Below are 12224 nucleotides of genomic sequence, written 5' to 3' on the forward strand. Positions count from 1 at the left end.
GATTACAAGTTTACATTACTTGCTGACTTACATGTATTTTTAAATACTGAACCAGATTAAATTATTTAGCCTGAATAAAACAGAAAATCTGTGGGAAAATTAAAAGCAGAACCCAAATCTCATGACTCTCAAAACCAATCTTTTTAGGTGTGTTAAAACGATTGTGCTGATTGTTTCTATCACAGATAATTGTTCTGATTTTGGCTGAAATAGAGATATTTTTCTTCCAAGTAGCTGGTACAGTGCTGTGATTTGGATTTAAGATGAGACTGATGTCGATAACACACTGATGTTTTGGTTGTCACTGAGGAGTGCTTACACTAAGACAAGGACTTTTCAGCTCCTCATGGTGCCCTGTGAGCAGCGGGGCTGGCGTTGCACAAGAAGTTGGAAAGGGACACAGCCAGAACAGCTGACCAAAGGGATACCCCAGAACACAAGGCATCATGCTTAACCTACAAAGCTGGGAGAAGAAAAAGGAAGAAAGAGATGTTTGGAATGATGGCACCTGTCTTCCCAAGTAACCATTATGCATGATGGAATCATGCTTTCCAAGACACGCCAGAACACATGCCTGCCCATGGAAAGTGGTGAATGAATTCCTTGTTTTGCTCTGACATTCACAGCTTTTGCTTCACCTATTAAATTGTCTTTACCACAAGCCATGAGTTTTCCAGGTTTGACCCTTCTGATTCTCCCTTCATCCCACTGTGGGATGTGTGGCTGTGCGTGACTGAGTGGCTGTGTGAGGCTGAGCTGTCAATGGGGGTTAAACCAATACAACAGTACAAGAAAACTTAGAACAGGAATAATAAAGCTCGTGGAATTCCACATGAAGTGACAGAAATAACAGTGACACAAATAACAGCTTCAGTTAAATCATCCAACAGTACTACTGAATACACAAAATCTATCACCACGTAGCACAACTTACCTAGCAAGTACACATAATTACCAGTGGAAACATACTCTCCAACTGGTCAATTCTAGTCTGATATACAAAATGCTGTCAAGCTGAAAATTACAAGAGTATTAAATTATTTTAGGAAAGAGCCCAACTAATTCTTTTTCTAAAAAAGTATAAAAAATAAAATAAAATGGAATAAAATGAAATAAAATAAAATGGAATGAAATGAAATGAAATAAAATGAAATAAAATAAAATAAAATAAAATAAAATAAAATAAAATAAAATAAAATAAAATAATTATTTTTTAAAAGCTAGTGATATCTTTATTTCAGGGTTGCCCAAGAGGATTATACATAAATCCTGGGACAATTTTTTTTTTCAAAATTGACCAAAGTTAGGACTTATGATTAAGCCGTTCTTCAGCACATGGCAATATTGGTTAGATGCCTACCTGTAACCCAAACGACACAACCCAGATTAATTTACTGTAAAAAAAAGTGACTGATTATTTCTTCTGAACACTGCTTGGTGCAGTTCAGCCAAACTGCTGTTTATGCTAGAAGTGTTTGAAGTACAATTTACTTGCTTAGTTTGTTATTTTATAACATGAGATTTTAATATGAAATACTACCACCTGAAAGTGCTTTATATTATAGCATGTGCTACATACAGTACTTTACCATTAGCATATAGTATAAACTGAGGGATAAACTCATTTCCTGAGAAACACTTCAGCCTGTACATTAGGGAATGACTTAGTAAAGCTTATTTGATGCACTGGTTTTGGCTAGGGTAGGTTTAATTTTCTTCACAGTGGCTGGTATGGGGCTATGTTCTGGATTTGTGTTGAGCACAGGGTTAACATTGAGAAGTTTTTGTTATTGCTGAGCAGGGCTTACACAGAGCCAAGGCCTTTTCTGCTTTTCATACTGCCCTGCTGATGAGGGGGCTGGGGATGCACAGGAGATTGGGAGGAGACACAGCTGGGACAGGTGACCCCAAACTGACCAAAGGCATATTCCAGACCTATGACATCATTCTTAGTATATAAAGTAGGGGAAGGAAGGAGGAAGTGGGAGGACATTTGGAGAGATGGTGTTTGTCTTCACAAGTCACCATCACACATGATGGGGCCCTGCTCTCCTGGGCATGGCTGAACACCTGCCTGCCCATGTCAAGCAGTGAATTAGTCCCTTGTTTTAGTTTACTTGTATGCACAGCTTTTGCTTTCCCTATTAAACTGTCTTTATCTCAATCCACGAGTTTTCTCATTTTTACCCTGCCTATTCTCTCTGGTGGGGCTTGGTGGCTGGCTGGGGTCAAACTCCAGCACTGGAGCACAAGACTTGGAGGAATTCAATAATGTACTGGTAAGTCATGAAATAACAGATTACAAATGAAAACGCTCCCCTCACATCACTACATAAATCTGACATAACAAACTAAGCAAGTAAATTGTACTTCAAACACTTCTAGCATAAACAGCAGTTTGGCTGAACTGCACCAAGCCACAGTAACTCCACAGTCAGCTTGCTCTCTAGATGCTTGATTTGTACAAGCACTTGTACAAATTGAAGCATCTTATTCTTTTATCCCTTTAGGGTTTGGTTTCAAAAATGACCATTTTTTTGCAAAGCCTTGAACCTTTTTCACTATGGCATTTCTCCTAACACATTGAACAGGAAAATAACCAGGAGTCATAAGAAGCAAAAAGTGGACCCACACTGCATTCAAATGGATTGAATATAAGCCTCTAGAAAAAAGTGCTTGGAACTCATGAGAAACCAATGTCATAGTCAAACAGAAGATTATTTCTTCCATTCTTATGGAACCTCAACAAACATAAGCATTTTTGGAATTACTTGTCTGCAAGTCCTACTCTCCAATGGCTCCTTCTTTTGCTCAGTGCTACTTCTGAGGCAGGAATGTGAGCTGAAACTTTAGAAAACTGATGTCAAAAACCTGACAACCCTAAATTTTGATCCAGAAACACAAAAAACACCTCTACTAAGAAGCTGCACTAATTCAGTAAATGTTCTCTCACTAGAACACCTAGTGTACACCTTCACCAGCTCATTATTTCATGCAATACAATTTGTTCAATCATAGATGTTTTTACAATTTGAATACTGAACACAGAAAGGTGCACCAAGACTACATGCCAGCCTGATCTATGAAACTACAGCTTGGCAATCCCCTTACTACACACATTTATCACCAAGAGACCAGTAAGCAAGAAGAGACTTCTTAAAAAGCAACTCAGTAACTCAGGGCAGTAAAACAGAATATGAGATAAAAAATGGGTTTTAGTTTCAACGTTAAAGTCTAGCACTCAATGCAAGGACTTACAAGAGTGGGATCTGGATTTACAGATTCATTTGTAAAGTAGCAAAGCTACTCATTTGTAAAGCAGCAAAGCAGTCATCCAACACTTTTGTCAACATAATAAAACTGTGTAGAAATTATCATGTCCTGTTGTGATACAAGAAAATTTTTTGCCCTGGGCTGTGATTCTGAAAAACAAGTCTTTGAGCAACAAATACAATTAATTGATCTATTCTGATGAATACAGAATTGTCAGGCAGATTTCAAAAAAATTTCTTTCCCTCATTAATGAATTAAGGTATTATTAAAATTATGTACCTGCCCTGATCAGTAAACTTAAAGACTGATTTAAAAAGGAAAGCAGTATTAAAACTAAGGCCCCAGTATTTAATAAAATAGCTGTCAGTCATTCTAAATCTGGGCTTTGTTAAATCCAAAACACCCATATTTTCATTTGTCAGTGTTGTATCTGTATCAAAGAATACTTGCAGATAAAGTTAAAATGGTATTTATTAGGTACTTTATACTGTTAAAGGACAATAAACCCAATTGATACTAAAAAGTGTGCTTTCTTTATAAACTGCAGGACTAAGCAAGGCCTATTGCTCTGCAGTCATGGAGAATCATTTAGCAGAACTGATTAACATTTGGCTAAATACTACTGTTGTGTGCATTTCTAATGTTTTTTATGAGATTCTTACCAATTTGCTCTCTGGGTTAAAAAATAAAAAAAAATAGGCAAATGACATAATGACTCATTAAACCCCTTTAGCCATGAGGCTGTTGTTAATGCTGTTAGTGGCTTCATGTCACTTCTTTAATGACATTTTCCACATCAGTGTGTTTCCAGCATAAGGCAGACATTTACCAGGGCTCTGGTTTGGTGCCACATGTACACCTGAACATCCTGCTTATCTGCTCAGAAATTGTTACTGACATCACAACAGCACTTATTTACACATCCAGAATTAACAGTTTGCTCTGTTACTATGAACTCCCAATATAAAAAATAACAATAAAAAAAAAAGATAAGCCATTTACTTTCAGGTTTTGGAGTACAAATGATTGTGAATGAAGACAACAGCATGGTAAAGTACCTCACACGTCCCTGTAAATGTTAAATGGAAGTTTATTAGATGCTGAATAAAACCTAATTTGACTGAAGCATGAGACATATATATCTTCTGCAATTCAATTGCATTTTATTGTCCACTGCAGACAAGCTCAGTTTTCTTGTATGTATTCAGAATGGAGACTTAATGAAGCAAAAAAAGCTATACCCAGTATCAAATTCTTTCTCAATTGCTTTTTATTGCCATCTTGGATTTCTCATTTTCTTCACTTGTATTCCTTTTCTAGTCTCATAATAGCTTGAGAAAAAGCCATATTTCAAAATCAAATATAAGCTTCAGGCATAGGTTGATCCTTTTGAACAGCTATTTTACTGTGGTTTGCAATTCTGTATGGTTTTCTGTTTTCAGTGTTCACAAACTAATTAGTTACATGGAAATTAAACTTCTGCGGGATTCTATGGGGATTCAAATAAAGGCAAAAAATGGCAGGCTTGTGGCATGCAATATATTTTTTGACCTTCTTTCCCCTTGCTTACTTCCTTAAAAAAAAAAAAAAGAGTGCATTGTTTTACTTACATTTAGTTTAATCTAAAGTATTTAAAGAGCAACATTTTTTCCAATCTGTGGTTTACAACATACCTAACTTACCTTACTTGTACATGCAGAATTGAAGATTCTGCCACATGAAACAGTTCATTCCTCAAGCATTGCAACTACATTATTAAGATAGTAGTAAGTACATGGTTGTGAATAGGTATGTGTGGGGTGGGATGAGAAAGGAGACAGGTGGGGCAAAAGAGAGAAAAAAAAAGACACAGACACACAGACACCCTACAATCCCAAAGCAGTACAGACTCCTTCACGAAAAGAATGGTTCAATAATCTTTAACAACATCCAAAAAAAGCTATTGTTTTTAAAAGTGAAGAAACACAAGTGAGATGAAAATAAGTACATAAAGTTTCCCTCCAGATGCATTTCAGTTACTGATTTTCAAGACAACAAAAAGTTGCAAAATAAGAGACCACAGAACCGCAGGTCAACCTTTCCAGCAAGCACATCCCAAAGAAGGGAACAGCTCTAAATTTGACACAGTACTATCACATTGAGATTCAAGTTTCTCTCCAGCTCCAACTTTAGCTCAATAGAAGATGAATCATCAGTGAAATTTAGCTTTCTGTCCCATGATTTTCTGTCATCCTCATAGAGTATGCAGATCATAGCAAGTTTTAAATGAGGACAACCAGCCTCCTTGAACAGTTCCACTTTACTTTCATCACATACCTTGACTGACAGAGTAGAATGTCATTAAGCACTGATTAATAAACTCTCTGAACACCAACTGTGTGATGTACCTTTCCTACAAGGAACTGGCCTTTACACACAGAGCTAGAGGGTCATGAGTCCTTCTACTATCCACAATCCTTCTGACCAAAGAAATGACTGCCAATATGTATTTTCTGTAGTAAAACAATCCAATCAAACCACAGGAAAATTACAATGCAAACACAAAACCTTTTCCACATCAGCATGTCACGATTTCTATGTTATTTCATCTAGAAATACACCAGACATTTTATTTTGGAAACTGTAAGAAAGTTCATCATCATTTTGAAGACTTCTTCTTCTAAAATCGAATAATTTTATACCCAGAATTACACTATCAGTGTACCCCCAATAGCAGATTTTTATTTCACACCCGAGTGAGAACTTCACACTTAGAGAACAAACATAATGTATCTTTTGTGCATGTTGTTTTTCCATCAATGAGTGAAAACTGACTGCAATTAGCTTTAGGCTCCAATAGCATATTAGTCCCTTTCAAGCATCAAAGTAAAAATCCACAAAAGAGTAGGAACTCTGTAGTGTTCTAGTCAAAACTTCCAACAGCTGCACCCACTGAGTCACTCAAAGATCAGATCAATTGTTGTACCAAATTTAGGTACCACAACATATGGCATCTAACAAACAATGTTTCCCAAAATTGTTCAAGGGCCAATCTATTAGAAGAAAGTTTGGCTACATATCCTAGAGGTTCAAATATGAAGTAATTAGTTGTATCAGCAAAGCCCTTTTGTTCATCTAGAATGCCAGAAATTTTGTATGGCTAAGACTACCATGGACAGGAGGGTTCTAAGCAGGACTTTGAAGAGAACATGCCTTAGAACTTGCAAAAAACACTTAAGCACTTAACCTTGACCAAATGGTACTTTGGTACTTATTTTGTTTGTAGTATATAGATAGTTGCATTTCAGTAGAACTGTTCATACAGTGTACAGGGCTCAATCCATAAGTTTCTGCACATCATGCTAGACAGGTATCATCACATAATGTGGAAAAACCCATGCTCAAACATTTGGCTTTCAAGTACTACTATATAGAACAAATAAATGTTACTCATTCATCATTCTAGCTAAACTCTGCAGGCAGAATCAGATGGAAACAGCCAGACAGAAATTTTATGAAAGCCACATGTACTTTTTCATCTGACTTCCCACAGAGTAGGAAAAACTAGTATCTGTGTGTACATATTGTCTCTCCAACTTCAGTAACAGGGAAACATAGTTATGTTTACCCTCTCGATATTAGAGCCAAACAATTTCTATTAAAATCAGTACAGAAGTACAACAGATATGAAATCTGAGAAATTTAGGCCACCAGAGTTAATCTATCAATATTTGTATTAAGACAGTTCCTTATAGCCCTTTTAATTCCCAGGCAAACTCTGTGGCTCACAGCACCTCTCTCCCAGTTAATCATCAGCTGGGCCCCAGGTTTCACTGCAGAGCTCTCCTTGTGCCTCTGAAGCAGGAGCAGTGTTTGGAGAACACTACCACCTCACCTCTCTCTGCCACTGTGTACACCCAACTCAATTTTGATTGTATTTACCAGCAAGACCCACAGCCCTTGCCAAAGCAGAGAACAAAAATTGATTGAACAAGGCACAGAGATCTACAGAATTCCTTAAAAAAGCTCAGTGGGAACTGACTACATTTCTCATAGAGTTAATAGTCAACCAACACTTGAGATAATTTGAACAAAAACATAAGCCAAAACACAAAATAAAGTATATAACATGATTTAGTGGTCAATAACAAGAGTGAGAGGAATGGAAGAGAGACACATAAAATAACAGAAAAAACTGCCACAAGGTCACTGCTAGAAAACTCCTGAGCCCCATTTAAATGGCCAAGAGGATGATCTACTGACTGTAACAGAACCCACAAATCCAGCTGCAGCAATACATTTACCTTTCCTTGTTCCATTTTTATAGAACAAGTGTATATGACACACACTACCATCTGCTGGAAAAAGTGCTGAACTGATCCACTAACAGAGAAGGCAGCTTTTGGGTTTTTTGTTGTGAGAACCTCTTTACCATCATGCTTACCTGAGGCAGATGCAAAACAACCTGGGATGTGTGGAGACCATATAGTACTGTAAATGACTGCTTCATGGCCTTTAAAAGTGCATAATGACTTCCCCATAGCTGGATCCCACTGAATAAAGGAAAAAAGAAGACTATTGAGATATACATTCAATAAGAAATGAAAGGTTTCATACATTGAAAAAACCCCTGCTTTATACAAACAGAAAGGATGAGATGAATGTTTTTAAAAAAAGGCATTTGTAAGCTATCATCTCAGAGTTTAAGCAACCTCTCAATTAAAGCAGAATTTCAGCTGCAGCATAAAAATAAACAGGAAAAGAGAATCCATGTTGTTTTTTAACACAAAGGACTATGAGATCCAAAAGAAATCACACTTTTCACCTTCAACAGAAAACCAACATACCAGCTTGGCTGTTTGATCCCATGAGCCAGACACCACTAGCTGCTCTCCTCTAGTTTGGCTCCAGTCAACACTATATGCCTGTAAATGACATAAGAGAATAGTTTAGAAGGAGCATTAGAATACAAGTTTCAGGCTGTAGTTAGCCAAAATTTCACAGAATAGACTTGGATTTGCAGATTGTATCCTAGTCAGCTGAAAAACTGTACCACTGAAGCACAGCAAAACCTCCCAACAATACCATTTACCGGAATAAAAACTAAATGTAGCCTCTCAGTCAGACATTAAAGGTACACACAGGCTAAGAAAAGTATCTGAAAAAGCAAAGATGGGCCAAAATGGAGGAAAAAGAAAAGTTGTAACAACATCCACATACATCTACCATCACTAGGAGTCTACCACTGTAAAAGCCATAATTCAGACTTGATTTCTTATTGCTAATCCAATTTTATTCAAAGATCTACAGTTTCCAATTGCTAGCCATTTCTCATTGTAAATGCCATCTCTCTTCACAGGTGACTTTGAGATTTTGACTGACTAACAATAAATGTTTTTTTATTATATCTAGCTCTCCTAAGAAATATATGTCATAAAATACTCCTGGTTACCATCTTTTCTAGGTTCTATGGCACTCTTTTTTACCATCCAAATCCTCAAACAAGTAAAATTAAATAAACTAAAAACTCACTTTCTCTCATAACTACTCATTTCGGCTATTAAGCAATTACTTTCCACTGTGTAGTTGGAACAAGCTCCCTCTTCCCTGACAGCATATTCTAATGCTGGCCCCTGCTTTCACAGAGGATAGCTTAACTCCACCCTTTGCTGCTGATTTTTCAGCTCTGCTGACTCACAAAAATAAATGCACTAAGGTAGTTCTTCAAATTATTTAAAATCCTCAAGTCTCAAGTATATTTACAACTTCCATATTCAAATTCACATCATTACTGGATGGAAGATGCATTCTGTTTTGTCTGGTTTTACCTCACAACAAAGTGATTCAATAAGCTGCAGTGGGACATGAACCATTTCAGTGTAAGGTGGATAAATATTAGATAAAACAGTTCATCCACTTCACCTCTTGACCCAATCAGAGCTCCCAGGACACTTCTCAGAAATGTGGTCACTACCTATGAGTAGCAGGTGGCACTGCTCTCAACAGCTGGGCCAGTAACCACCAAGGATTTGTACTTCACTTGGGATAATCTAGTTCTAGCACAGCACTGGATATGGTCTGCAAGTCAACAAATGTTGGGCTTGTCTTGGACAGATGGAATTGTGCATTTAATAACAGTAACCCTGTTTTGAAGGTGAAGTGCTTGGATCTGCATCACCAAATTAAAAAAGCAGAGTAGCTGAAAGGGAAAGAAATCCAGCGACCGTCTGGAAGTCTTCTATGGAAAGTGTCCTGTGTGAGAATGGAAATTGAGGCAATATTTAGCTATTTCTGAGCATTTTCCTTTCCAAGAAATATTTCAGTCTATGCTAGATCCAGCTTAGATGAACTGGTTTTCATCTATTTGGTTATCTTCCATAAGTCAAACACAACCACTACCCAGAGAAAAACAAGCTGCTTTATCTGCAACTCTCCTTGACAAAGTGCTACTTTCCATACACTGAAAGCCATACTGCTCTAGAATCATTTTGTACTAAACTCACTTCCTTGAGGAGCTTACAGCCCAAATGTACAAGATTCTGGGACAGTACTTAACAAAAGCCATATAACCAATTGAGAGGTAATTATTTCAGGTTTTTTTACCAATCATACTCTTTGACTTTTCTACTTTTGTTAGCTAACTAATTATCCTACAGTTCATTAAAACATGCTCCTTTCCACTAACTCTTCCACTAAAATAGCAACAAAGGAAACACACCAGTACCTCTCCAAAGATTCTAAGAACAGAAGACATGACACTTCTCCAAAGTGGTTCCCAAACTCCTCACAAATATTTCTCTCTTTGCCTTTGAATCTATGTGATGGCCTGAGCTCAACTCCTAAGCTGCTGCTGTTTGGAAATGCCCCTAATTGTATCACTACACAGTATGCCTCTTTCACACAACAGCTCAGTAAGTATTTGGTTCTCATATTCATATTCAAGATTTTCCAGAGAGAAACAGATCTTTGGGAAACATGCACCTGTGTTACACAATCCACGTAGCTGGCATTCAATACATCGTATGTGGGATGATGTATCAGATCTGCTGCAGGGATAAGGCAAAGCACACACAGGGCTCCCAGCTCACTCCCAAGCTATCAGCACGTAGATCTGCAGAGCAGGTGCTGTCATACAGGCCTGGCACATATGGCACACAGGGCTGGCACTGCTCAGCGCTCTGCAGCTGCAGCAGAGGCAGCAGCACCTGGGAAAACTCTGCTTCGGGCAAGAATTACCAACACAACAGACAACAGGCTCAGGAAAAACAAGAGATCCTGTCCATTTGGCATGTGACAGGTCTAGGTAATAGGGAGAGGATGAAAAGAAGACAGTGTGAATAACCCAGTAAGGTTCACTTTTACTCTTCTTTCTTTCTCATGCCATCCTCCAACATAAACGTAAAGACACTTCAATGGAAGCTGTGTTAAGAAACTGGGAAAGACTAATAACACAGCATATACCTTAGCTGTTAATCTTTTAGTGCTTTATCTTCAATCATAAAATAAATGAACCCTAGCTTATTCCTAAACAGCAGCAAGAAATGCCTCAGGCAAGATGAAAAAATGAAGGAAAAAAGATGTAAAACCATAAAAAATAGCTTAAAATAAATGTTCAAGTTCACTTTACAGGACAAATTTAATTCAAGAATTCTATTATCTCACAATCCAGTGAGATTTCATCAAAACCAAAGTAAATTAGACTAATTTATTCATAAAATTCAGCAATTGGCTAGTGCTGGAATAAAACTCATCGTCCTTTGATAATGCAAATTCACTTTTAAATTAAAAATGCACATTCTTTTTGAGAAGGAACAATGACCTCATTTAGAAAAAAAAAGAAACAGATCCCTGTCAATCGTGCATTAGAAATAGTATAAAATGCAGTGACAAAACTGTCATTAAAAATGTCAGATAGGGACTAAGGATTAGGAAGGCAGTGAGAACACTGTCTGCGCCAGTGTTTGCCAGAAATTGCAAGGTAAATTCCTCCTGAAATCTATCCTCTTAACACAAGTTCATAAAGAATCAACACAAACTTTTCATATCTCACAATAAACTCTCACTCAGCCCATGTTTCCTACACTGTCTTTCTGAGCACAGCTGAATATGCCCACCTCCCATGCTACCAGCTCAGCTAAGACATAGACACAGAAATGTTTATTTCACAAGCAACAGATGGTGTAACAGAACCAAATAAACTTACTGACGCAATTTCAATGAGAAAATGGCAGAAACAAACAACAAAAACCTGGTACTATGTTTCACCTACATCTTTCTCTAACTACTATCAGCCTTTGATTATCAAAATCCTGATCACAACTAGAAACTCCTCTCTCAAAATTCTCAGTTTATCCAGTAAGTGTATTAAACCAAAGTAGAAAAACTACAAAGAAGTAAGCTACAGAAGATGGGCTCTTGTGTAACTACAGTCACTCAGCTTTTAGATTAGTGCTTCGTATCTGAAAAAATCATGAGGTTTTCGGGAATGAAATTGAATTCCCTCAAGCAGTTTTTTGACTTCATATCTACTAAATTATTTTATTGAGATCGATGTCCTTTAGATAAAGTATCAGTAAAGTCAGTAAAATGCAGGCTGAAACTCATTAAGTGAGTGGAGGGTTAGAAGGAAAGCTTAAAAAAAAAGGAAGAAAAATCACTTTAGAGAAAATATATGTACTATAGAATAGATATCCTTAAAACTATGCAAATATATTTATGAACCTGAATATAATATTCTTCTCTACCCATACACCACTGCACAAAGAAAGTGAGATTTTAAGAAAATCAAATGCAACAGTATCAAACCAAGGCTAAAAAGCATACACACTGTCCCAACATTTGACTGCTGTTATTTGAGTGGGATCTCACAGATGCTAGGAGGGAAAAAGATAAGCAGATCTGAGTGCAACCCACTTGCTAAGGATCTGCATAATGTGTATCACTCCACAACCTCAAGAATAAGACTGATATAT

At 37.2% G+C, this 12224-nt stretch overlaps 1 protein-coding gene across 2 annotated transcripts in view; it reads right to left on the reverse strand.

Annotated features, from left to right (window-relative positions):
• PEX7 (peroxisomal biogenesis factor 7) overlaps window positions 1-12224 on the reverse strand; it is a 42779-nt gene that overhangs the window by 26928 nt on the left and 3627 nt on the right. For both annotated transcript variants that reach the window (XM_077175490.1, XM_054629380.2), the window contains exons 4-5: window positions 8100-8177; window positions 7697-7805 (exon numbers count right to left, since the gene is read on the reverse strand). In XM_077175490.1, coding sequence (XP_077031605.1) covers window positions 7697-7805; window positions 8100-8177 — 187 coding nt within the window. The remainder of the gene's footprint in view (window positions 1-7696; window positions 7806-8099; window positions 8178-12224) is intronic.

The sequence above is a fragment of the Agelaius phoeniceus genome, chromosome 3, assembly GCF_051311805.1.
Source record: "Agelaius phoeniceus isolate bAgePho1 chromosome 3, bAgePho1.hap1, whole genome shotgun sequence".
Classification (NCBI taxonomy): Eukaryota; Metazoa; Chordata; class Aves; order Passeriformes; family Icteridae; genus Agelaius; species Agelaius phoeniceus.